The 27,065-nt window shown below is 49.0% G+C and overlaps 2 protein-coding genes across 2 annotated transcripts in view; one reads left to right on the top strand and one right to left on the bottom strand.

Annotated features, from left to right (window-relative positions):
- Nucleotides 1-17,898, bottom strand: part of CFDP1 (craniofacial development protein 1) — a 73,985-nt gene extending 56,087 nt beyond the window's left edge. The window contains exons 1-4 of the mRNA XM_068955296.1: nt 17,781-17,898; nt 17,592-17,706; nt 16,598-16,823; nt 14,672-14,787 (exon numbers count right to left, since the gene is read on the bottom strand). Coding sequence (XP_068811397.1) covers nt 14,672-14,787; nt 16,598-16,823; nt 17,592-17,706; nt 17,781-17,835 — 512 coding nt within the window. The 5' untranslated portion in view covers nt 17,836-17,898. The remainder of the gene's footprint in view (nt 1-14,671; nt 14,788-16,597; nt 16,824-17,591; nt 17,707-17,780) is intronic.
- Nucleotides 17,899-18,331: 433 nt separating this feature from the next.
- TMEM170A (transmembrane protein 170A) lies at nt 18,332-24,343 on the top strand. Its single transcript, XM_068955288.1, has 3 exons — nt 18,332-18,502; nt 18,666-18,836; nt 20,088-24,343. Exons 1-3 carry the CDS (start codon nt 18,370-18,372, stop codon nt 20,216-20,218), a joined length of 435 nt encoding a protein of 144 aa, XP_068811389.1. The 5' UTR covers nt 18,332-18,369; the 3' UTR covers nt 20,219-24,343.
- Nucleotides 24,344-27,065: the final 2,722 nt, after the last annotated feature.

Here is a 27,065-nt window from a genome sequence, read left to right as displayed (position 1 = left end):
GGCCTCACCAGGGCTGAGGAGAGGGGCAGGATCACCTCCCTCCACCTGCTGGCAACACTCTGCCTAATGCACCCTAGGATCCCATTGGCCTTCTTGGCCACAAGGGCACACTGCTGGCTCATGTTTAACTTGTTGTCCACCAGCACTCCCAGGTCCTTCTCGGCAGAGCTACTTTCCAACAGGTCAACCCCCAGCCTGTACTGGTGCATGGGATTATTCCTGCCTAGGTGCAGGACCTTGCACTTGCCTTTGTTGAACTTCATGAGGTTCCTCTCCGCCCACCTCTCCAGCCTGTCCAGGTCCCTCTGAATGGCAGCACAGTCTTCTGGTGTGTCAGCCACTCCCCCCAGTTTAGTATCATCAGCAAACTTGCTGAGGGTGCACTCTGTCCCTTCCTCCAGGGCATTGATGAATATATTGAACAAGACTGGGCCCAGGACTGACCCCTGGGGGACACCACTAGCCACAGGCCTCCAACTTGACTCTGCGCCATTCACCACAACCCTCTGAGCTCGGCCATCCAGCCAGTTCTCAAGCCACCTCACCGTCCACTCATCTAGCCCACACTTCCTGAGCTTACCTAGGAGGATGTGATGGGAGACAGTGTCAAAAGCCTTGCTGAAGTCCAGAAAGACAACATCCACTGCTCTGCCCTCATCTACCCAGCCAGTCATTCTGTCATAGAAGGCTATCAGATTGGTCAAGCATGATTTCCCTTTGGTGAATCCATGCTGACTACTCCTGATCACCTTCTTGTCCTCCAGATGCTTAGTGATGACCTCCAGGATGAGCTGTTCCATCACCTTTCCCGGGATGGAGGTGAGGCTGACAGGCCTGTAGTTTCCTGGCTCCTCCTTCTTGCCCTTTTTGAAGACTGGCGTGACATTGGCTTTCTTCCAGTCCTCAGGCACCTCTCCTGATCTCCAGGACCTTTCAAAGATGATGGAGAGAGGCCTAGCGATAACATCCGCCAGCTCCCTCAGCACTCGTGGGTGCATCCCATCGGGGCCCATGGATTTGTGGATGTCAAGTTTGGACAAAAGATCTCTAACCCGATCCTCCTCAACCAAGGGAGAGTCTTCCTTTCTCCAGCCTTCCTCTCTTGTCTCCAAGGTCTGGAATTCCTCAGGACTGGCCTTAGCAGTGAAGACGGAAGCAAAGAAGGCATTCAATAACTCTGCCTTCTCTGTATCCTTTGTCACCAGGGCACCCGCCCCTTTCAGCAGCGGGCCCACGTTTTCCCTAGTCTTCCTTTTGCTATTGATGTATTTGAAGAAGGCCTTCTTGTTGTCCTTGACATCCCTTGCCAGATTTAATTCCAAATGGGCCTTAGCCTTCCTTGTCGCATCCCTGCACGCTCTGACAACGTCCCTGTATTCCTCCCAAGTGGCCTGTCCCCTTTTCCACATTCTGTCATGGGCTGTCCCAGAAGCCGTTTCACACAGCACTTTTAGTAGTGGACTGTAAAATCCTAATTCAAGAACAAGAGTTTAACCTGACAAACGCAGTTGCTGTCTGCTCCCAACAGTCCACTTAGCCATATAAGCAGCTAAAAGGAAGAAGGAATACAGTTTAAAGCCAGCACTGTATTCACAGAGCTCCAGGTGTCCTGCCAAGGAGCTTAAAACCAAATTTTTGTCCTTCATTTCAGTAGCAGAGAAAGCCTAATACGCTAGCTTTTCTCCTGCTTTCTGGTCTTTGTACCAGGGGCTGAGTTACTAGGTGAGAAGAGGAGGGTCAATCCATCACATCACCCTCTTCCACTGCACAGCACAACACCCACACCCCAGGTTATATCCCATGACTGTGGCCAGGTGCTCCCACTCACAGCACTGCTGAATCCAGAAAAAGGCATAGCACAGGGGACACCAAGGCTCCTGCATGTCAGGGAAGTATCCGGCTCAGGAGAGAACAGCAAGGGGCTCTGCAAGGCCTCACAGAAGGACCCACACATGTCCCTAGAGCTGCACGCGTGCAGGGATGGGGAAAAGGAGGCAGTCTTGCAGGCAGGACAGAGAAAGCTGAGAAAGACACAGAACCAGCTATATCAAGGCAGCTCATGGGGCTCTTCTCCACAGTCTATTGTGTAAGAGCCACCTTATGCATCCCAGGTGCCCAAATCCCTCCAACTTACCCCCAGGTAGCTCTCACAACTGTAACCTCCTAATCAAAATGCCTGGTGCCCATCAGGCTGACAAAGCACATGTTGGTATTTGGGGAGAAGGGGACTTTGAGAGCTAAGGCAGCAATTAAGATCCCTAACTGCAGCAGCACAAAGCTACTATCTCCCCTGACCTCCATGCTGAGAAAGAGAGAGCAAGGGAGGAAGTGCTGGAAAATGCCAGCTCTCTTTACCACTCATACTCAGGACAGTCAGTCCTCACTCGGGAATCCTGCCCCAGTTTAGACCTGACACAATTATAAAACTTTCCACCTGATCTTTAGTGTTCTTAGCTCTGGGGAATCACAGACAGAGGGGAAAAAAACGAGGCTAATTATCCCTTTTCAATATTCCCCATCTGTGTCTACCCTCATTAAACAGTCTCCAGCCTTCTGGAATGATCACTTGAGGAGCAAACACTACTCAGCAACAGGGGTTTTAAAAACCTAAGCCCTTCTGAGCCAATAGGAATATTCTCTCTCAATCCACTTTGGTTTTTTGTTTGGGTTTTTTTTTTTTTTCTTTTTTTTTTAGGGGCACCACTGTGCTCAAGGTGCCATGGTTTAAATGCCTTCCCAAGTCCAATGTACTGCAGGAGAGGCTGGTGGCTCCCGCCTGCAAGATCCTGAAGCCACAGAAGCACGTATGTTCAGCACCTTGCAGGAGAGAATCCAGTCCTCGCACAACTGGACCTCCAGGCCACATTTGTCTGTGCACAAGGTAAGTATTTCCTTCATGCTGGCTCACCTGGTGTAAAAAACAAACAAAAAAAAACCCCAGAAGTTTTCCCATTAGACTGAGAGCAAGGGCAACACAGCCTCCTCTGAGGAAGGACGTGACAAGGACACTTCTGTGCCCTTGTTATTCCTGGTCACCACAGCAGGGCATGCACTGCCACATTAGTTAAAGCTATGTTAGGAACCCTACAGCCAACCCTTTGGCAGGTTGGCTCTAGAACTAGAATGAACAGGTCCCCATTGCTTAATCTCAGTTCCTAACTTCAAGTTAAAACATCAGTCTCTGCCTTTCAGGAAGAAAAAAAAAAATTCCTCAAGAAAACAGCCAGCATTTTCTAAAACTTGCTCTTCAAAGCAGGTGGGAGAAGCCATTCCCTGGGAAACTGAGCCCACTCCCTGAAGCAACACAGACAAGATGAGGCTGGAATGACTGATAATTTTGTGGGCTGCCTATCTGCATGGAAGCTGCTGGCTGCTCTTTAAAAAGAAAAGAATCTGATCAGAGCACTCCTGGAGTCAGGCAAGGGCCGAGCTGCCTGCCTGGTGCAGTTCCTCGCAGCAGGTGCGTGCTGCTGCACAAGCAGTGAGCCCAGGCTGCATCTCAAACCAATTCATCTGAAAACAAGCAGAGATGAATGGTATTTCAGCATAATGTATTTTAAAAAGCACTTTTTATGCTAGTCCTAACCTCATAAACCTTTAAGGAAATGACTAATTTTCCATCTCCTGTTTGATAAAGAACTTGTGACATGCACAAAGGAAGCGAACAGATAGCGCTGCCGTCTCACATAAGCTGACCAAGCTGTCAGGCCACCTTTTGGACCTCTGCTTGCTTCTTCCTCAAGAGGATCTCCAAATCCAAAGGAAAGTAGCATTCAATTTACTAAACCCCCTGGGATTTGCAATAGGTAGAAGACATCAAACAAGGCTCTCTGAAGTAGCTGACCCACAGCTTGGTCACAAGTTTTCACCTCCTCATTGATTAGAGCTTTATCCACCCTACTTTTAAGTTTCCCAAGCACTGCTTACATCTGTGGATACTATTCCCTCACTCAACCCAACCACACTGCCTCAGAGTCCTGATATGCAGTTAACATTTTGGTCTTTGAGGCATCCCATAATTTTTATTTGTACCTCCCAAAAGATTAATATCAAATTACTGAACACACCTCTGAGCAGTCCAGGTGAACGGATGCAGCTGCTCTATGTGTCAGTGTGACAACACTGACTTTGCTCACAGCAAGTTGCAAATACAGCAAAAGCAAGACAGGTCTCTGCAACCCGGTAACTGCTGCAAGGCAGCGTAATGTTGGTGTTGTTATGGGTCACTTTTCTTGCCCAGGGAAGGGATACCATGGATCTAAAGAGCCAGAGGTTCAAAATGCACTTTGTCCAGCATTCATAGCTGTAAAAGGTTACACAGGTCACACTAGGAGCCACTACGTGCTACAAACCAGAATGAGGAAACCTCATGAGGAAAAGGCCAGACTAAGCCTGACTCAGTGTGTTAATAAGGTAGCAGGGCAGAGGAACACCTTTGTCTTCAAATTTGGCTAACATAGGAAGCTCCTACATGTCTCCTGCTTCAGAATCTTAGTTACAAAAAAAAAAAAATATATATATATACACACACACACACACATCTCTCAAGCTGCACTTTCTGGTAGGGAAACCCCCAAGCCCATGGGCTGCAAAGCAGACTGCCAGCTTCTCACCAGACATCAAAAGCTCCTTTCTGAGCCTGGAGCTGTTGGGAACGAGACTGCAGCTTGAAAGCTAGGGAAATACGGCAAACAGTGAGATGTTGGGACTGGATCTGAAGCCACTGCAACAAAGGCCTAAACAGAGGGACAAAAGAACCTCTTCTTGCCTAACAGCAAAAGAGCAGCTGCGAGACCTGAACAGCTCACTAAGTGCCTTTGGTTTCCAGTTTTTTTAGAAATTGGAAAATTGTTTGAAAGCCAGGTACAGAAACAAATGTCTCCTCCATTATGCACTGGGGAAGGGCAGAATTTTTTTCTTAAGCTTCTCCTCTGATAAATATTCCCACATTAACTGCACACATCATGTGGGCAGAAAACACTTCATATAGGAAGAAACACCAACTGAACATGGGAGAATGCAGCCGGTCTTCCAGTTCCCAAAGCCTAGATACTACAGGTCTGGAAGTACCAGAAACGCCTAAATTAATGTGGAGGTCAAGCTATCATTTTGGAGATGCTTTGAGACTCCCTCCCACCTTCAAAGATTACAGCTGAGCTTCCATTTTTTTTAAATCATACTGATTATCAGCATAAATACACAGATGAAACCAGCACACATCAATTATTTATTTAAAAGCATCAAGCCACGTTTAGAAGCATCAGATGATTTTCAGTTAGACATCTGCTCTGCCACGTTGGGATTTTCAAAACATAGGTAATATAGGAAAGACGACAGGAACCTGCATGCTCAAGTGCCAAACAACGCACTGAACAAGGCTGGCCCTATTGGGCAACGCTTTGCAAGTCACAGCCCCTCTGTGCTTCAGTTTCCCCATCTAAGCAAAAGGCTTACCTGAACATCAGCTTACAATAACCCAATGAAAATACTGGATAGGAGCTGTCCGTTACGCCTCTCCCCTTCTCAAAGCACACTCTGCAAACTGGAACATGATTTACTTTACCAGCAGGAGCTCTGGCCTAAAGATCTGGCTAGGCTCGTTACACTGTTTAGGAAGCTTTGATTTCTGCAGCACTTCTGACACAGAGGTCAAACTGTAAACATTCAGTAAGTGAAGCGGTGCACAAGGTAACTCCAGCTCGCATTTAGTGACCTCATCTCCAGGCCACAGTTGTGTCAAACAGTATTATACAGCATTAGGACTCCTCAAGGAAATTTTGAAGCATCAGGGAATCAATGCACGCAAAGGAAAGGTTATCAGAACACGCCCACGAGACCTTTTCATTCTCACGCATCTTTTGAGAGGTATCATATTTTCACTTACTGGCCTCCAAAAAACCCAACAAAACAAAAAAAATCCCAACAGCTGTTTTTGAAATCGAAAAAAGCCAATATAAACTGTGGATAGCCAAGGCATGCTCTGACCTCTAAGAATAACAACACTGTAAGGACAGGAACAGGGAGGCTGCTGCCTACACTCCTTTATGCCAAGATCAGCACTTCGGGGCTTATTTGCAGAAAAGCTAACAGTCACAAAACTATATTTTGGCCTCTTACCATTCACATTAAACATCTGGAAGTGCTTAAAAGGTGAGGTTCTGACTCTGCAAGCCTCGTGGAGGAAATAGCATGTTATTCCCAGCAGCAACACCAGGCTCCAGAGACACTGTCCAGCCCCTCTCCAGCTGGAAGAGTGGTACCTGCAGACTCTGACAAGTCTGAGGATGGGGGCAATCCTTAACCTCCAGTAAGAAAGTATAGGCAATCCCTGGAAAACTGGGGAGCAGCTAGAATATACTTCTCTAGAAACCCTTAGCCAGGGAGGAGTGAGGATAAAACCCTGTTAGCACGTTAGCATCTCCCGTCAGTGAGACAAAAGAGACAAGATCTACCAGTCCTTAAAATGACTAGACTTTGGAGTGGCTTTCCAAGTGGTGCCTACTAGCGTTCATTTTTCTAATGTTTCCTAACACTTCCTTGCTGATGTAGCCAGAATCATTGTAAAAAGGAGAGCAAAGACAAATTTCTTCCTCTGCCCCAGTTAGTTCGATTCACTATCCGCCCTACCCGATCTGACCACACCTAAACACCTTATCTAGATGAAGCTGTCTCTCCACCTGGAGATAAGTCAGGACATTGCAAACGTAAGCCTTCAGAAGACAAAGAAGGGTTCTGTTAACACTCAACTATCTTCTCATTCAAACATAAGCAATACAACAAAGGCTTCTTGCTGAAGAGGCACATATGGAACACAGCACATAAACATCAGCCATGAACTGACGCGCAGCACGCACGGCCTTCAACATCAATAATGAAGAGATGTACATCCAAGCTACTGATCTTTCTCTTAATTTTAAAAGAGACCGTCTTTCACTCACGTTGCACAATAGGCTATGAGCACAAATGACCAAAAGTTACAAGCACGCTGCCAGCTCCTCGCTATTCATCATCCAAGTGTCCTGACAAGCATCACAGGGTAAGGAGAGAGTTAATGGTATTACATGCTCGCTCATCAGAGCTTATTAGCCTAACACATCTGAGCCATGCTGAGATCACAGAACAAGGAGGCAGATGGACAACTACACGTTTTTAAAATTGCTCTGTCAGCTCTAAATCCTAACAGTTGTGGGAGTAAATTCCCTGCTCCCCCGCACCCCCTCCCCGAGATAAATTAACTCTAGATCATCTTTGGCGTTCTCCCCACCCCTGCCAACACTTGCCCTGACTGTGGCTATTGCTCTGACAGCCACCTTAACTTTTGTTAAAGCAATAAGAAAAGGAAGTAGTCTTCAGGACTGCTCAACTTGCACCTCCTTTCTTTCCCAACAGGGCTGCTGTGTCATATTTGGTCCACCTCAGTTGTCACACGAGGTGGCAGGGAGGACACCACAGCTTACTGGGAAGGAAGGAAGAAGCTGAGCAAGGATTTTTGGAAGGCTGTTTTCAGATGCCTGATCTGTTGCTTCTCCAGCTGTTCCCATCTGCTCTCTTGAAGGGGTAGGGATGGAGGGGGTAAGAGCTCTGGCAGAGGACAGCAGACCCAGGGGTAGAAACAGGTGAGCAGCCTGGGAGATGTGGGGCATTTCTCTATTTGGCAAGCACGCAGAAAACCTTAAAAAACACCCAATGACCTTAAAAAACCCCCAATCTTCTGATTATCAGAGGCAGAAGAAAAGAGATCTCTGCAAAGCAGCACTGTATCACTGCAGAGAACTAAATTATAACCTCAGCTCTGTTGCTGCACAGGTCACTTTCCCTTGCCATAAGGGAATAAATCAGTCCTTAACCAGCTCTACACAGCTCTCCTGAGACCTTCACCAACAAGGTGAAGGGTTTAGAGCAAGGTCCAGGAGCCCAGCTAACAAGTAACACATCCTGGGCTCAGACCTTACCACTCCACTCAGGACAACCAGGCCCAAGTCTCAGGACCTCAAGCACTGAGTGGAACAGTAAAAGAAAATGAAAAAAGTATTGGACACTGCCTGTAGCCCCACCTGCACAATTCCCAGGGTCAATGGCATTCTTGTACAAAGGAAATCTATATTATCAGCCAAACAAGGGCTTTTATCAACATAGGCAAGCCTCCAAAAGCTCCAGAAAAGAGCTTGTCCTCAGCCACCTCACATCTCCACCTTGACTTCTACCACTCAAAAGGTCATGCCTTTCACCACTAAAACCTACTGATCCTATAGGTCCAACTTAAGAACAACCTCCTCTGAAAAACCTTTTTTTTCCTGAATCCTTAAAGTAGGCTGAAAATAAAATAGGCTGAAAAACCCATGAAGCAGTGACACAGAATGAGTAGTAAGTTTATTTGCAGGAATATCCTAGAATTGCCATTTACAAACAGTACCAGACGCAAAGCCGATTCTTTTTCGCCCAGCACTTGCAACTGGCAGCATGTCTAACTTGCAGCAGGTGAAATATCAACCTCAAAGCCAGTGCAAGCCCCAATAATTACTACAACAATTCAAGTTTGCAACTATTTGGTTATTAATCAGATCGAAAAGGTACATGAACTAAGCTTTGTATTTTGCTTTTAAGATGCAACAGCCCCATTGTGAACTGTTATTTCCCCTAATCTGAAATATAAGCTGCCTCTCCACTCTCTTTAGCAGAGTATCCAGCACACTATTTCCTCACAGCAAAGCGAGCGTACAAATACAAGCAGTCATAAGGAGGCAGACCAGAGGTTCTTCTAAGCCGCAAGTCCTGTCTCCTACAATCGCCAGCAGCCCATGTCCTTCTTGACTGAGGCACAGCCTGCACACAGGATCACAGCTAGCAGCAGCCCTCAGCAGCTGAGACTAGGTCTTCTCAGAGCCAGGTTGCTTGGGAATACAGCTTAAAGCAGGTGCAAGTTCTATTAAATATCAGCATGAGACAATAATTCAGCAAATACAATGGCCAACTGTAAAGGACTAGTGAAGAGTATTGGCACAGGCAACAGTAATGTCCCAGAACATGTTCCAGAACTCTAGAAATCCACAGCCTGGGAAAAATTGAGACGGAGCCCACATCTCAGGTGCCCCAGATGAACTTTTCTGCCATAAATTTGCCCAATCCCTTTTAAGACACAGTATGAACTTCTAAGTATCCATTATATCCAGCAGCAAGTTCTACATTCAACAGGACACTGTGCATCATCCAGCTTGTTTGGGACCTGGCCCTTCCTAGTTTTATTTGGTATAGTGATGCACAAAGGAAGATGGGATCCCTGGGTGCCTGAGGCAGGGGACCCAGGAGCCCCAGTGAATCAGTATGTGCCATTAACTTCAGCAGGCCTCAGTTTCCATATTCCCAAATAGGGAATAACAGCACTTCTTTAAAAAGTGCTTTGAGACATGGGCAGAAAGTTCTGTAGGATTTTCCCCCTTTTACATCTGTAAAGCCTTCAAGGACTTCAAACACACACATCAGAGCCTTCTGTTCTTTTGTGTATACCCCTGGACTACATGCCTTAGCAAACCCTGCTTAGAAGCAGTCTAAAAAAAAAAAAAAAGCAAACAATACCAATGGAATTGGGTCATCATCTGCCCCTTGGAGCAAGAAAAAATCCACCCTAAGTCAGGTGATTTTCATAGCTGTGATTTTAACCTGAGAGCTCTCCCAGCGAGAGCACTATGCAGGGCTCAGCGCCCCACTGCACACAGCATTCCAGCACAGAGTTTCAAAGAGCAGCAGCAAGCTTTAATCAGGCAAACACTGAGGAATACTTTCAGAAGCAGCCTGAATCAATCAACAAACAGGCACTTAAGCAGCAGATAAGAAAGATTACCAAGCCTAACCCGAAAAGATGAGCTTCAGTCAATTTCACCCAATTCTCACCCATCTGCTCACCTTCAAATAAGTAACTCAAGTGTCACTGGGCAAACATTTACCCGTTATGCAAAGTCCACAGTAAAGACCCCAGCTCTCTGGCTGCAAATCCCTCTGGTTCAGAGCCCTGTGATCTGCCATTTCTGACACAGCAATTAGAATGATGCTGTCAGCTGCTTAGCAAGAGGAGGACATGTAGCATGCAAAAAAGCACTGGCTGGATCTTTGCACTCATTTATCTCGACATCTAGACATAGAAACAGAGCTCACACTGCAAACACAGAAAGACGATCTTGAAACCTAGTCAGTCTTCCGGAAACAGTTTTGCCTGAATCCAGACCCAGCATGCTGCTAGGAGCCACAGGTGCAGCTCTCATCACTTCTTTGGCCACAGAAGTGGCCACAAGCCAAGTATTACTCATATCACAGGCACACCTCTCAGGCAGGTGAGAGATCTAAACAGAAACATGCTCAGAGCATGCAAGCGCAAGAAGGACTCTTGAAAAAGGCTCAAGGATTAATGCAAATTCAAATCGTGTAGTTCTTCCAGGGATCAGTAACAACTGCCTACGAGAAGTTAGCTAATTGCAAGGAGCACGCTACCTACCAGTGGCAAGGACTGGACAGGAAGGGACCACATTGAAGAGGTCTGAGGTCATTGCCCAGTCTGGTAGGAGTCTTTCTGGGTCCCAAATTGGCGCTCCTGAAGACGACAGCCTTCTGGGAAAGTAAAGGGAACTGTGACAGGAATGCCTCGCCTGACTTGAACATAGCACAGCAGCTCCCCAGTGACAGACAGAGTGGAGCCCTACTGTTGCACCGCTTTGGCTGGCTGCTTTGTTCATAGACACTGGGAAGTAACTGGCAGAGCTGCTGAAGCAGCACAAACCAGTTTTCCCGGTACAGCACAACACTATCAGTATAGCATAGTGACCCTGCTATATTAGGAAAGCATTCCCATCCAAACAGTAACATGAATGCTTAAAGTTTTGGTTTTAAAAACTAATAGCGAATCATATATGCATACAACTAAGATGCTTTCCGCTTTGTCCCCTTTACTTGGGATTTGTAATATAAGGACAAAAGAGGTCTCCCATTGCCAAGCTAGCACCTGCACCATACAACCATTACTCCTCTCAGTTTTGCTTCACACCCTTGCAAGTCAAATGAAGGTAAACAAAATATGTTTCCAATTAAAATCTATCCCTTCTAACATTCAATGACCTGACTTTGTTCTTCCCTTACAAGTTGTTACGCTGATTGTGACCAATATCAAACTGCTGGGCTAGCTCCATTCATGTGAGCTGCATTCTGCTGCAGTTCTGGATGGACACAAGGTTGGCTTTCACTGCAGGAGCACATAAGAACCCTTTTGATCTATTAAGCACAGCAGCAGTTTAAAGAAAGCCAGGGACCAAAGAAGTAGGGCTGTAAAACAAAAAATAAGCACCATGATACAGCATTTACGTTTTGCAACAGATATTAAACAATAATTAAAAAAGCCTGGCACCAGGGATGTGATGCTCTATCAATGCAGCCACACATCCTGCATCATGAGGCAGGTTCATAAAACAGAGTGCTACAAAGTGGCTTAAATTTTCTCTGGCACTGAGAAATGACTCCTAACTTCCATTTAGACAGTAAACTGCCTTTGCAAATTGCTCTCCCTGCCCACAATTACAGCCATTTGGGTGACAGTCACCTGCTGCTCCCAATCTACTTAGCACCCAAGAGGAACGAAAAGCAGAGAGGAGTCACAACTGGAAAACACAGAAATCGGTTATCAAAATTATTTCTAGTTCCAGGATTCAACAGCTTTGGCTTTACAAGGCAATACTAAACCATGTATTTTATAGAAGTAAAAAACACTAAATTTAGTAATTTCATAATTGGTTATTTTAAACACTGAACTTAAGAAGTTCTCCACTAGCAACAGCAGTACTATAACAGACTAAGCAGAATGGGTATCATTAAGAGCAACAATAATATACACGGGAGTCTATAGCTCAAAAAGGAATCTCTTTCACTATTCTAGTATGACCCTATAGAAGGCGATTTCTCTCGAGAGACCTCTGTTGTTTCAATCATGCAAGAGAGGTTATACTATCTTCTTACAGGAAGAAAAAAAGTTATTCTGCAACACGATATCAGGACTAAACGATCTTCTGTTGAGACCTTCAACGAGCAGACTGTTAAAATTTGTGCCCTGAATCTATCAGGGCTTAAATACTGATCTAAATTCTTCTCAAGCTTTCAAAAAAGCAGCACTCAGAAGTAGCCTCAAACCATTTAGAAAGCAGAGCAACATAGCTCTCATTTCAGTTCTTTCAGTCCAGAGATACACACAAAACTAAAGCGTGTTGTTCTTTGTAACCAATAATTTGCCAGCTGCTTCTCGGGGCAAGTCAGTCAGCATTTGGTATTCAGAGCATTTGCAGATCTTAGGGTCACGCAAAGACAACCTCCTGCTAGTCTACAGCAAAAGCAGCCCTCTGGCCCTCACCTACTGCTGTTAAAGAAAAGTATCAATAGCTATAAGCAGTGATAAACCCTTATATTCTATAGGTAGTTAACAGCATACATGCAGCAAACGCCACCAAAGCTGCAGCTTTGACTATGGCTCATTAGTCACAAAAAGCAAAGGGGCAAAAAACATGAGGGATCTTTCTGTTATTAAGGCACTACGGAGAGAGATACATTATAATTCTGGCACCAGCAGAAAGAAGTCCTCCAGGTCTTGCTGCAAACTTTGTTACCAGCTCTGTAACCTGTTGAAACAAGTGCTGCAGACAGACAGACAGACAAGCCTTGGTGGTTTGCAGGATTCCAATATTACTGTTGTCACCCAGGCTCCAGCTTTTGCCTATTTGATTAATATCAAGTAGAAACTGATGATCAATTCGCCTGCAATTCCCTAAGGCAAAGAGTCAGTACTGAGCAGCACAAAGGACACTGGAAAAGCAGCCAGTGCAAAAAAAAAAAATGCCTTTACCTAATTTGCAAACTTAATACAGCTATTTAAAAAAAAAAAAAAGAAAAAAGAAAAAAAATCAGTAAGATACTGATGTTGAAAGCACAAACTCAACGTTTGAGGAGCCCTGAAAAACGTTCACCTAAGGCAAGACACTTCTTCTGGCAGGACAGAAGCTTCCCCAACTTCCCTAACTAGTATTACCAATATAAGCAGGGGCAAAACTGGAAAAACTCATCTGTTGCCATTGTGCAAGATCTAGTCATAGCTATGACTTGTCACTACACATGCTCACGTTAGACCCAAGGTTTGAGTAATTCTGCACTTCAGCCATAATGATCTGCAGCTTCTTTGCACAGGAAAAGAAAAAAACATTAAGGCAGGAATTTTTACTAGGTCCTACAAGGGCTGTAAAGAGCCTTGTTTTAAAACTGTAACGCACAAGAGTCCTTTCCACAAGTGGAAGACTTGTGTTCTGAAGTAAGCCTACAAAGCAGGTTTGCCTGTAAATCAAACCACTCCTTTAAATGATACACTTCTACACACGTTAGGACATGGTATTTATCTATGACAACACACAGATGGACAAGTCTAGACTTCAAAAAAGATTGCATACTGATTTCACGCTTCTCCAAAGCGCAAGAAACGCAGCTCTGCCATATGCATCTGCCTGATATGTCAGAACGCAACAAGGCTTTTGTAGCACAGACCTGCAATTCTATGACTTTGTCTATCGTCACCTGATAGGGCATCACATTTGAACCAAACACGTTTATCCTAGACCTCAAGAGAAGAGGGGACAAATAACAATCCAGCCGCTGAGCGGGGGATTGTGTATCACGAGACAAGGCTTCTGTCTGTAATCCCGCTATAATTTTTTTATCTGTCCATGAGAAAGACTTCATTTTTCCTTCAGAGAAAGCATGTGACACAGAGGTACTCTCTCCGAGAAAAGTAAGCAGCAGTGGGATAGCTCTTTGTCATTTCATCAGTGAATGAAGGGTATTCCTACAGTCCAGACTGTGTTGGGCAATGGGGGAGTTGCTACTGTGACTCATGATTCTCTTCGGATTTTTCAAGCAGCTCAGTCAGCAACGCTGCCGTGAAAAGCAAAAGCAACGGAAACCCGAGCTCTCTGCTTCCTTCTCCACCCAGCACATACATGATTGCTGGGAACTGCTGCCCTCTGCTGTCACATAAGATATAACAGTGACATTTTTGCCTGACAAAACCAGGTTTCTTGCAATCAGCTACACTTAAGAAATGCACCACCATAACCACCGCAACGAGGTCACAGTGCAAACAGCAAGGGGGTTCAACCAAGGCCCCTCACTACTGGTCTTAAGTGTTATAACATGCCTGCACCTTTTGCAGAGCATCCAAGAGGCATCTTGCATGCCAAATTCAGTCTAAAGGATGACTTTACCTGGCCCATCACCTTTGCTGCAGTTGTCTTGGGGAAAAAAGGGATTAGCTATTACTCAGTTTTGCCAAACACCTCTTACTCTTCTTCAGATCATCGTATTGGACTGTGCACATCACCAAGGGCAAATGCCAGCAGATATTCTGCCCTCACCACAGCACTGAAACTAGACTTAAGGAATAAAACACATTACTGTCATCCCTGTGGGGTCATATGTAGTTCTCTCCTTTTACCAACTGTTTTGTACACCACCCAGACTGGAAAGTGCACGGGACAACTGAGCTGATGCACCATGCTCTACAGCAGGTGTCCAGCCTGTCAGCAGAAGAAAAGCATCCTTTCCCCCCCGCCCCCACTTAGCCTACAGTAATTGAGAGGTGTTAGATCTGCCAACTTACCTGACTTCTTCACCCGCAAAATCAAACACTTTGGTGATTGTCAGTTTTCCTGCATCTTTTGGCTTCTCAGACTCTTTTGATTTCTCCTGAAGCTTGTTCACATTCTTTTCTTCAGCCTGTGAAATACATGAAGGAAAAAGCCAAAAAAAAAAAAAAAAGGGGGGAAAAAGTGCATTTGTGGAGTTACCATCCCAAGTGGTCAAGGACCCAACACACTGCAATTTAAGCTTGCTCTACAAAGCAAGTCACCCACACAGAAGAGGAAAGAAACATGCCCTTGCTGCTAGAAGGAAATTCCCCACTTCGGTTCCAGTCTCTCAGTGCAGGTCAAAGATCAGAACAGACCCAAAACTAGAAGTGAAATTGTAATTAAATGCAGGAAGTAGCATAAACGTAGTGCTCTGGTTCAAAAAGCAAGTAAGCTGAAGCCTGGAGGCTGATTTTTCCATCCCAAACTAAGCACAACCATATAGTAATCCTGCCAGCACAGATTACCTAGAAATACATTTATTTTTGACCAAGAATTGAAGAGAACGCAACCTATAAGCAGCAAGAGTTAAGGCTGACCTTCACAGAAAACCCTGAAGAGATTAAGCTACGTCAACAATGCCTCTTAATTTAATCAGTAACTACAGCTTTTAATGGTGTACATTTTAAAAAAAAAGGCTCCATATACATCAAAGCAACAACTTCAACTTTTGCTTGTAATCAACCACACACTGCACAGGTCTTCAAGAAGATGACTTAAGAAGTCCAAATTAAAAAGTTCACTAAGAAGAGCAGAGGAACAGTATCTGTCCAGAAATTATTTTAGGCTAAAGAGGAACTTTCAAAGTCCATTCATGTTTTTAGCATGAATGGATTTTCTGCCCATAGAAATAGCATTGCTCAGAAGAGATTTTTTTTTCTCTCCCACGTCCCCTCTCTAATTTTACATATAACTGCCTCAGCTGTTCAATCAGAAAACAGTTCAGGTGGAAAGTAAGCCCGAGGGCTCAGGCTGAAAGAATTCTTCCTCTAAAAGCCACAAGCAATGATTACACAACCACAAGTGTCCTCCAACTTCTAAATGCAGCAGAAAAAAACTTCATACAATGAGGAGGAGAACTTGGTGTTCAACATGCCTCACTGATCCAAGAGTCAGGACTCCTGTTCTATGACTTTTTGGAGTGATCGCTCAAAAAAAAAAAAAAAATCAACTCCAACACCAGAGAGTTAGTTTAGGTTCCTTTCTCCCTTCTGTCACTTCCTGCGTGAAAGATTTTGTAGGGCAATTGCATGCAGATGAGTTTAAGACTCTTTCAAATGGCCAACTACACAAAGCACTCTCTTTACAGAAAACCTCCACAGACAGACAGCAAAAGGGGGGTTACAAAGGAAACTAGATTTTCTTTTATTACAAACGTCCACCCAAACGCACAGCATCTCTAAGACACTCCCCCCCCCCCCCTCACTGGACCATGACGAAGAGCAAGGAATGGAGATGTCAGCACAGGTCTCTTCTCCCACTTCATTTGCACAGTCTCCCTTTCAAGGGCACAAAGGAAAACACAAGCCTTGCCACGCAGCCTTGGGCAATGCCCAACAAGGGCAATGCAGAGAGAACCTCACTGTGCTGCTTACGTCTTACAAGGAGAATCCACGACCAGGAAGGGAAGCCAACCATGGGACACTCTTAGATCCCACAAGCAGCTCAAAAAGCAGCACTATCAGATCACAGACCTTTCCAGCTTCCACAGAAACCAGCCGCTTCCAATTTGCCCCATGGTGGGGCTCCAAGCTAAGAGTGACGGGCATGGGGGAATCCAGCTTTTTCAATGCTCTGTCCAACATGTGTTACTACCTAGACCGACACTTTCCATCTCTGTGCTTTAAGTCTTCAGACCCAACCCCCAGCCACTCAGCAGAGGCGCAGGCCTCTGTTACCTTGCTAGTCTGCGTCACTTGTGTGGCAGCCAACGCTTTAGGTTTCTGTCCCACGTCACTAAGGAAACTGGCCCAAAGAGCATCCTCTTTCTTTTTTTCTTCTTCTTCTTCTCTGTCTCTTTCGGCCTGCTTTAAGTTATCCACTCCTTCTTCCTCTTCATTTTGCTGAGCCTTTTCTTCCTCTTTTTCACCTGGCTCTAGCAAGAGACCTCCTTTCTTCCTCTTCCTGGAAGCAGATGCCAAAAAAGAATGCTGAGCTGCTACAACATCATCCCAGAGCTGAAACGTAAGCATGGGTGAAGCAACATAACATTTTATTTTCCTGCTAGGAGATTCTATTCAGGAAGTTCTCCCTAACCCTGGAGGCAAGCGACATATTAAAAGCCTACGCTGCTCTGAAAACACAAGCATAAAATTTCAGCAGACAATCCACTGAAATGGATTGGTGCATATCTGCATCTTTGTAAGTATATAATGGGGTCTAGTACATTGCAGAAACCACTGGGGGAGGAGAACTGGACGGGATAGTAAGCGACCTGAAACAGGCAGCATAGGTAGGCCTTTTTTTTTTTTTTTTTATCTTCTCTCTTCTTTCTCTCAAAAGAGCCTTTTATACTTAAAAAACCCAGTTAACAACTGGTGAGGGCTGAGACGCACAGTATCTTTCCTGCCACTGTCCTGAGGATCGCTGCCTCTTAAACCTCAACTTTAAGTCATGAATTGGAAGGAGGAAAAAAAAAAAAAAAAAAAAAAGAGAGAACCAAGCCTGTTCCTACAGCTGCCGGATCAGCTCCCCAACGCCGCACACGGCAGGAAATGAGAACAGGTCGAAATATATACATACACACATATACGCTTGTATTTATTTTTTTAAAAAGTGTGGCTTTTTTTTTTTCTTTTAATTCGGGACTCGGCAGCGATGCGGAGCCCAAGGGGCCGGCTCCATCGCAGACCCCCCGCCGGGAGGGGAGGGCCGGGCCGGGCCGGGCCGTACCTGCCGGCGGCGCGGCGGGGGCTCCTCCTGCCGCGGGCCGGCCGCGGGCTCGCCGCCGCCGCCGCCTCCTCCTCCGCCACCAGCTCGCTCGCGTCGTCCTCGCTGTACTCCGCACCTGCAAGCACAGCCGGTGAGCGCCGCGCCGCGCCGGCCCCGCCGCCCGCCCGCCCCGCCGGCGGCCCCGCTCACCCGAGGGCACGTAGTCCTCGTCCTCCCCCGACGAGTACTCCTCGGACGCCGACATGCTGCCGGCCCCGCTGCCGCTGCCGGCGCCGCCTAGAGCGTCGCCTGCCGCCGCTGCTGCCGGGCGGCCGCGGCCTCGGGCGCCCCCTGCCGGGACGGGCAGGGGCGGCGCGCCCGCCAGGCGCCGCCGAGCGCGGGGAGCAGCGAGAAAGGGAGGAAGCAGCGGGCTAGAGCGCCTTTAAAGGGCCCAGCCCGTGGCGCCGACCCGCGCGCCGACGGGCACTTCCGGCAGGGGGCCTGGCGTGTTTTGCGGGCTCCTCGCCGCTCCCGGTGCTCCCACGGCAGCGCGGAGCGGTGCCCGGACGCCTGCGTTCCCTCGGGCGCCCGGCGAATCTCGCCTTCCCTCCTCAGGGCCTCGCCGGCGGGCGCGGGGGACGGCGGGTGGCGACGGCTCTGCCCGAGTGGGGGGGCGGGCCTTGGCGGTCGGCGGTTGGCGGGCAGCGCCGCCCGTCACAGAACGGCGGGCGCTATTGGCTGCGAGGCCGGAAGGAGGGCGGGGCCGGCGGGGCCGGCGGCGGCGCTCCATGGTGACAGGATGGAGGGCGGCGAGCCGGGCGGCGGCGGCGGCGGCGGCGGGGGGCTCCTGCAGCAGATCCTCAGCCTCCGGCTGGTGCCCCGCGTGGGCAACGGCACCACCACCTACTCCAGCCCCCTCTCCACCTTCCCAGGTACCGCCGGGCCGCACCGCGGCCTCGCCGTGGCGGCGGCGGCCTCCCCTCGCCGCGCCGCGCCAGGCCCGGGGCCGCTCTCGGCCGGCGCTCACCGGGGCCTCCCGGCGCCTGGCAGGAGCGGGCCGCGGGGCCTCACTCGCCTTCTCTCCTTGCCCCGCAGAGATGTGGTACGGCGTGTTCCTGTGGGCGCTGGTGTCCTCGCTGTCCTTCCACATCCCCGCCGCGCTGCTGGCGCTCTTCACGCTCCGGCATCACAAGTACGGCAGGTTCATGTCCGTGAGCCTCCTGCTGATGGGCATCGTGGGACCCATCACAGCCGGGATCCTCACAAGTACGCTCGGCGCCCGGAAGCGCCAGTCAGGCGGCCGTGTGGCGAGCAGGGGTTGCCTTCAGGGTCTCCTTGCCCTGCGTAGAGAGGAGATCGGTGTTTCAGTTAGCTTTTTGCACTCACCCCACGTCGAAAGAGTTGAATTAAGACAATTTCACCTACTGAACCCTCTGTCAGGGTACTAAGCATGCCTGTCAAATGCAGAGCCAGACTGCCAAGGGGACTTTCAGGGTTCAGAGCACTCAGAGAAAAAACACTTACAGGTTTGGTGTCTATGACTGGAACTGGATGGTGTTCCCAGCTTTTGGGCTGTGAAGATCATGGCACAGAGTATTGCATGACAAGGATGAGAATGTGTCCAAAGAAGGCCCAGTCTTGTGCACCTTATTGAGGCCTCAGCAGGGCTATGCCAGCAGTTTACCAATAAACCTTTGTGTTGCCACCAGCACACGGTTCTTTGTGGCCGGGGGCTGTGACAGGTCCTTCCTGTTCGGCATATCTGCCGCTCTCCCAGTTTGTACGCAGGGTTTCAGATCCCTCTCCCACATAGCACCCCTGTTCCCTCCAGATAATCATTCCTTGACTCTCAGCCCTTCTGTAGTAGAGTGAGTGCCTTCCCCGTGACTTCTGGCACTATAAACAGTGTCTTGCACATCCCCTCATTGAATGGGCTCTAGATACAGTATCTGTCTGGTGAAGGGGACTTCTTATTCTCCTACAGGATAAAATGCCATTACCTCCACCTTCGTGGTACAGTTTTGACAATGCACTTGCTAGGAAGGCTGAGAAATGAAACTGTTCCTTAGGTGTTAACAACTATGTGTGTGTGTAAAAGGCAGTCTTGGATATCGACCGCTTATAGTCTTACCTTGCGCACTGACTTCTCTCACTAAGCAGCCTTTGCTATCACAGTGTTAAGTGAAGAAGTTGCTCATCTCAATACCTAGTTAACCAGGATAACTTTTTCCAAGTAAATAACTTTCTTATTTAGTGGGCTTAAAATGTTGAGCTTAAGCAGCTTGCTAATAATTGTTGGTTTGGGCAGTACATCTCAGTTGCTACTTTCTGTTATTTACCTTTGAGTTAAGTATAAACATGGTGCTTGACTTTCTTGGCGATTCAGGAACCCAGTTAACCTAAATAATAAGTTAGAGTAATGAAGCAGTGTGAATTCCCAGTTCCTTCCTCTGTAAGAGTGTGTATCTCATATTGACTGTCACACATTAATATTTCTGTTTTTCCCCCTCTACACAGGTGCTGCTATTGCTGGAGTTTACAGAGCTGCTGGGAAAAAAATGATTCCTTTTGAAGCCCTCATTTTAGGAGTGGGTCAGACATTCTGTGTGGTGGTAGTTTCCTTTCTACGGATTTTAGCCACTCTCTAGCTTTTCTTCAGATGCTAGTGATCAAAGATCAAAGGAAGAGCAAAGCATGTGCCAGACGCTCGGCCTCTGTGAAGCAAATAATGAGGAAGCACACCTCGAGGTGTACCTTGATGTGTGCTTTCTCCATTGGTTGAAGGATGCGTGCAGGCACGTTCCTGCCTCCGATATGGTAGCAGAGTCCTTAACTGTGACAGACAAGCTATCCTTTGCAGATTCTAATGTGAAGGGTTGTGTGCCACAAACATACGTTGGGGAATGTGGTTTCTTTAACTTACGTTGCTTATGTACCAGCCATAATGCCTGGATTAGTTCTCTTATAGCACTGCTGAAGCTGTGCTGCTAAAAGCAAGTATTTACAGGCAATGCTGCAAGCACTGAATGCTTTCCAACTGGAATATGCCATTAGATGGGTCTGCAGTCTGCTTTAGATTTGGTTGAAGTTAAGGTACAAATTGTTGATTTTGTTACATTTTGGTAACACTAAGTGCCAAGTGAGATTTTATTTTTCTGGAGGATGAGAAAAGGGCTTCTGGAGGAGGCTTATGTACCTTTCACAGGTGATGAATTGTGATAGTAACAGAGTGAAACTAAAATGTGACACAGGCTGTTTCGGGGTAGAAACATTACTACAGAATGACATGGTGTCTTCGGAGCTCAGTCAATGCTTCAACCTCTTGCTGCTTTGTTTGCAGTGAATCTGAAACTTTTTTAATGTGAATTTTTTTTTAATGAGAAACTTAATTTGTTTTTTTCTGGCCCCATCTTTCTTATGCCAGATCTTGGTTATAGTTAGGTTGGGGAACAGCAGAAGGAAAAATCATTTTAGATAGATGAAAATGAAAATTTGTGCCTGAGAGCTGTGGATGTGAATGCTAAGGCAAGGGAAATAATCCATTTAAAAAGGATCACTATTTTTGTAAACTTCTATTACACTGAAACTCTTCAGACACTGTGCACTTTTTTTAAGAGAGGCAAAGCACAGCTGAACAAGGGCTATACCATAGAAATCCCGGGGGGTGGGTGGGTGTGTCCTATTCCTTCTCAGGCTTTGAATAAGACGTGTATTTTTGGATTTCTTAGTTGTCTTTTTAATTGCTGAAAATATTCACATTGGTGTTGTGTAATTGGAGATCTTCACTGATTTTGTAAATGTCAATGGCTGGCATATTTAAAATACAGCATGCTGCATCAGTGACTGTTTGCTTAGATCCTGCACGGCTGGTGCTGGGTTATCGTGACTCATGGTTTTTCGGGTGCAGAGGCAATGCGCATGCTGCATTATAAATATTTGGCCTACAGGGGATTGTCTGCCTGCTAGAGTCCCAGGAAGTGCCTGGGTGATTGCTGTATTTCAGTGATGAGCCGTATGAACATATCCCCAAAACAGACTCTACCAGCAGGCAATAAGGTCTCTACTAGTGAAGTGTTTTAATTATTTTTGTTTTAAGTGACTTTTAACTAATTCTGAATTCTCCCCTCTTGCTTGGAGGCACACTATGCGGTCAGGGCTCTCAGGTAGCTGTGTGTTTTCTGGGGGCTTGTTTTTGGGGGGCCCTTGGGGAAGCTGAGGTTGAATCTCAAGGATTTTGCTGGGCAGTGTAGCCATCCCCATGGTTTTGCTGTGCTCCTGAGCGTGGTCCTTGTTTGTCTATTTTCAGCTGACAGTCACTTGGGTTGCTGAAGGAAAGCGCAAGCTGTGTCCATAGCAGAACAGCTGCTTCCAAGGACACACTTCCCATCTATGTTTTTACTGAACTTGTTTGGTTTCCAAACCAGCTTGCCTTTTGAACTTGCTCCATTTTCTAAGGCCACTTACCTTCCATGAACTTGATGTCCTCAGTGCTGAAACAACCCTAAAAGGGTGATGTATTTATCTTGAGAAAGAAATTCTCTTGAAGTGATAAGACTCATCTTGAATTGTCTGTTGACAGCTGGTGGAGAAAGTTGTTCTTCAGGAGCTATTTCCTGAAATTAGTTTAAATTATAGCCCGTGATAATCCAAGGAATAAAGCTGTGCAATTTAGGAAATACTTTAATGTGAATCCTTCTCCTTAGGTGGGTAAGGTTCAAACTGCACACAAATGCTGCTTTAACCCTGCATACTATATAAGGTATAGTAAACACTGGATCTTCTGAGTGCCCTGTATGCTGAGCTGCTTATAGAGAGCTGGCCTTCTTACCCTTCAGTCCCCTTGGAGAAAGTGGGAGAAGGAGCGATGTCAGGCTGGGTCTCTCCTTCCCTCTTCAGTTCTGCCCCAAGTGAAAAAGCGGGAATGTAGGGGTTTTGATCTGTCGAGAATTCTTTCCCCTTCCCGACTTTTTATTTCAAATCACTGCAAACACAGCTCATGTCCAGAGTGCCTGGCTTAATTCATGTGAACTATCCTGTATTCTGCTGGCTGGATTAAAAAGTCTTTTATGAGACGTGGACTGGGCAGGTTTGGTCTTGTGTTTGAGATGATGCGAGAAACTAGTGTCTTGGGCACCTTCTTGTGTTTCCTTTGTTCGTGACCTCAGTGTGTAGCAAAGATTAAGTCGATTGCCACTGGGAAAGCACTTTGCCAATGTGCTGTGTGTTACAGTGTAAAGACTGCGCAGGTGTGGGAGAGGACAGTGCAGAGGGAGCACTGAGGCTGGAGAGGATTTGTCGCTGGACAGGTTCCCATGCTGAAGCAGCTTACCCTGAATGTGTGAGTTTTGGCAGGGACCTGCGACCCTCGCTGCTGGAGGTCCTTTGGGGGTCACAGAGACGGCATGGCAGCAATGAGTCTTGGCTTGGGGGCTGCAAAAGCCTTTTCATTGCCACTCAGTAGAGGATTCCTCTGCAGTAACAGGGCTGAGACCTGCATGGCACAAATCCTTGCTGTTAAGAGCTCAGAACAAATGAAAAAAAAATCACTTTATGACACCCACCACTCAGGGCTGGGCTGCCTGAAAACAGCCTGGTTTTGGTCTATTGCAGTCTCTCACAATCTCTTTTCAGGGGAGTCTGTTTCATTTTGAAGAGTTTGAAGCTTGGCCACAATTTGGGTGTTGGGTGGTTGTATCTCAGGGGGCCTATCTGAGCCTAGGTGCACTGAAATTTTCAGGGAATTCTTGTATAAAAGGTGAAAAAGTAGATGCTTAATGAGTATTAGGGGGATGAGTTCTCTGTATCACCTCAGTGATCCTAGAGCACAGCAGGAAGCTGTGCAGGCCCCGCTCTCCTACATGCCTTCTCTACTGCCCTCTCTCCAGGAAAAGCAAATCCAAACTCAAAGGACAAAATTAGAGCAAGAGTAGTTTTGCATTGATACACCAGACCAGCGCTCAGGCAGTTTTCTCCCCTCGTCTCCAATTGCTTTGGCCACTCCCTTGGGCCTTCCTTTCTCCCAGGTGAGGCAAGCAGAGGAATTGCGTGAGTTTGGCAGTTGGTTTCAGTAGGCTTTGCTCACAAGGAAGGACTCAGGAAGGCTGGCCCTCGCGCTGTGCAGAAAACCAGGCAGAGCTCCTTTGAGGAGTCTTTCAGGGAAGGAGCCCCTCAACTCGGTGAGGTACAGCCAGCCTCGTCCAGTTCTTTCTCTGGAGCACGCTGCATGTTTGCAAAGGCCTTGGTGCCTCCGCAGGTTTCGTTCTCAGCTCAACTCCAGGCAGCAGCTTAGGCTAGAGCAGGCCAGAGCAGTAGGTGAAGAAACGTTGTGTGTTTAGAGAGGTTAATGCTGTTGCTCTGGCCTGGGAAAACGTGCTGGGATTGTCTGGGGGAAGCACACGTTTCTTGCTGCGCTGTGGTGCCAACTTGTCAAAAGCTGTATAGAGATTGCAAAAATGTACGTGCCTCTGTGTCCCAGAGCGGGTGCTGCTGTGAAGCCCTGTCCAGAGGGCCCAGGCAGGAGCGTCAGTCAAAGAAAAGCCTTCCGCACTGGAGAAATGTCGCTGCTCGAGCTGAGATTCGCAGTCCTGCTTTCTGGGTGTGGACCTACTGTGCGCTGATCTGCTTTAGACCACCCTGACTTTGTATTTAACTGACTGCTGCAGCAGTCATGAACAAATCTCTGTGGGATAGAAAGCGGTGTAAATTTTATTTTTCTACTGACACGTCTAATCTTGGTGGTGATTCTCAGTAAATTCTGCAATGATTAAGGTGAACGGAGTTTCTTTCCTTGACCCGTCTTGGTGGGTCTTGCCTCGGGGACAGCAGCCGAATCGCTCTCCTGCGATGGCTGGAGTTGCAGCCGGTTCAGCGTGCTCCTTCCTGCTGGCTTGGGTCCTGCGGCTTCTTCCGCCTGTCCTTGCTCCCCTGATGCTGGCTGGGGCTTTGTGTTTAATCGAATGAGCCTTTGCTCAGACGATATAACCCCAGGACCTGGAGGATGGCTCGCCTCACGGCACTGGGGCTCAGGGAGAGCTGCTGGCCTATGTAGATGACCGCTTCCCTAGCGTCGCTTAGGTGGCCCATCCTGCCGTGGCTGTCCGACCCCCGGTGCTTCTTTTCTTCCTGCCCACTGATGTGGTTCTTCTCTGGAGGGAAGGGCTCAGGCCGCGGCTCCACGTGCTGCCGGGTGGCCTGGGCAAGGCAGGGCGGAGGCTGAGGGGCGAGCTGGAGGCGGGTCTCCACGCCGTGCTGTTGGGGGGCTGAGAGCGGTGCCTGGGGCACGTGTGCTGCCAGCGACTCCCCGGACAAGCTCCACTGGTGCTGCAGCCTCTTTGCCCGGATGTGGAGCTCCAGGGCCTCCCGGGCCTCCTCCGGCAGGAACAGGGCCTCCGCTGTGTGGAAGTACCTGGGGGCCGCGGTGGAGCGCAGCGGTGCGGGGGCTGCAGGGGCCACCCGGCTGCGGACGGACACCTCGTGTGATCGCTGCACCATGATGTGGAGGCTTCCCAGACGGGTCTCTGTGCACTTCTGGCTCGTGTGCATCTGCTGTCTGCTCTTGCAATCCCGTCCCAGCTCCAGCCTCGACACGGGGCCAGGATCGGCTCCCCCGGGGAGGTTGCCAGCCCCGTCAGCCGTGCGCGAGCCCGGGGCGGTGGGGGAGCTGGCCTTGGGGCTGACGGCTCTCTTTGGCAGGGTGTGCGTTGGCCCTGCATGCTCATCGCCCTGGCTGTAAAGCCTGAGGTCAGAGGGGGCTGTGGCTGGAGTGAGGGGTCCCGGGGCCCCCAGGCCCCTCTGGGGCAGCCCCCCACACTGAGGAATCAGTCTCCTCTGCTCGCTGCGTCCCCTCCAGAGGCCAGAGCCCGCTGAGGAGGGCGCTTGTGGCCCGCTGGAGGCCCAGGGCCTTTGCCACGCTGCTGCCTTCAGGCGTCGCTGCCTCTCCTGGGCGGCCTCGCTGCAGGGCCTGCAGCTGAAGTCGTAGCACAGGAACTCGCCCAGGGCCCCGCAGCCGGCCTCCCACTGCCCATCGTCTGCAGCACAGCGGGGGGACAGGGCACCCTGAGCAGGGCCGAGGGCACCTGCCCCACACGCAGCCCCGCGGCTGCCTCCCAACGCGGGTGCACCCAGCCTGGGGTGGGTGCTGGGGCCCCAGGCCCAGCTGGGGAGATCCCGTCTTCAGGAGCAGCCTGGCATCGCGCGAGGGTGAGCGCTCGGTGCCGTGGAGCAGAGCTGTGCTGGGGCAGGGAGCGGGCAGAGATGGCTGGGGCACTGCCATGGCCCAGCACCCCCCCCAGCAGGGCTTGTCCCAAACCAACCCCCCAGGGGACAGCACCTCTCCCCAGGCAGCCAGGCTGAACCCAGCTCCCGTGGGGCCGCTCAGAGGCGGGAGCCCAGCCGGGCGGGAGCCAGTACCGTGATCATGTGCGTTCCCCTTCCCCACTCTCCCAGCTCCAGCCTTGACACAAGGCCAGGATGGGTGCCCCTGGGAGGGCTGCCAGCCCCGTCAGCTGTGCACGAGCCATTTGTTGTGGCCCAGGGGCCTCTGTGAGCGCTTTGCTAAAGCCCGGGGGCCTCCGCGTGCCTTTCGGTGCATGCCAGGGGCCTGCCCGTGATGGGTGCTGCGGGCCAGTGGCCTGCGCTTGCCTTTCGGTGCGGACCTGCAGCCTCTGACTACCATTTCGTATGGGCTGTGGCCTCCGCTTGCCTTTCGGTGTGGGCCTGGGGCCTCTGCGTGGGTTTTGGGGTGAGCCCAGGGCTTCCGTGTGCCCTTCGGTGAGGCCAGGGATAGTTTGGGTGCCTTTCGAGGGGGGGTAGGGGCCTGCGTGTGCCTTTCTTTGTGGGCTCAGAGACCCTCCGAGCGCCTTTCGGTGCGGCCCAGGGGCACGCGCGTGCCTTTCGGTGGGGGCCAGAGCCACCGGAAGGTCTTTCAGTGCAGCCCTGGGGGCTCCTTGTGCCTCTCGTAGCAGGCGCGAGGTCTCAGAGCACCTTTTTGTGGGAGCCCAGGTGCCTCCGGGTGCCTTTCTGGGCCACAGCAGTGCCTATGAGTACTGCTCAGTGCAGGCCAAGGGCCTCCAGGTTCCTTTGGGTGAGGCTGAGAGGCCTCCGAGGGTGCCTTTTGGGGTGGCCGAAGGCCCAGGAGTGCCTTTTGGTGTTACGTCAGCTCTTGCTGTGGGCCCGGGATCTCTGCGTGCCTTCTGATGCGTCCTGTGTCCTCTGTGCGCCTTTCAGTGTGGGCCATGGCTACCTTGTGTGCCTTTTGGTGAAGCTGAGGGGCCTCTGGGTGCCGTTGTGTGCAGCCTGGGGGCCCCCCTGCCCCTTTTGGGCCAGCCCTGGGGGCTCTGAGTACCTTGCACTGAGGCCGGTGATAGTTTGGGTGCCTTTTGCCAGGACACCTGGCAGGGACTCTAGGGTACATTCCCTCGCTGACCACAGGCCTTCAAACATGGTCCTACCATTGCTCCTGCGCAACTGCCCCAAGAGCTACAAATGTCCAAATTA

Source organism: Struthio camelus, chromosome 10, assembly GCF_040807025.1.
Source record: "Struthio camelus isolate bStrCam1 chromosome 10, bStrCam1.hap1, whole genome shotgun sequence".
In the NCBI taxonomy this organism is placed as follows: Eukaryota; Metazoa; Chordata; class Aves; order Struthioniformes; family Struthionidae; genus Struthio; species Struthio camelus.
The sequence above is the reverse complement of the archived record's forward strand: the minus strand, read 5'-3'. Positions and strand labels throughout refer to the sequence as shown.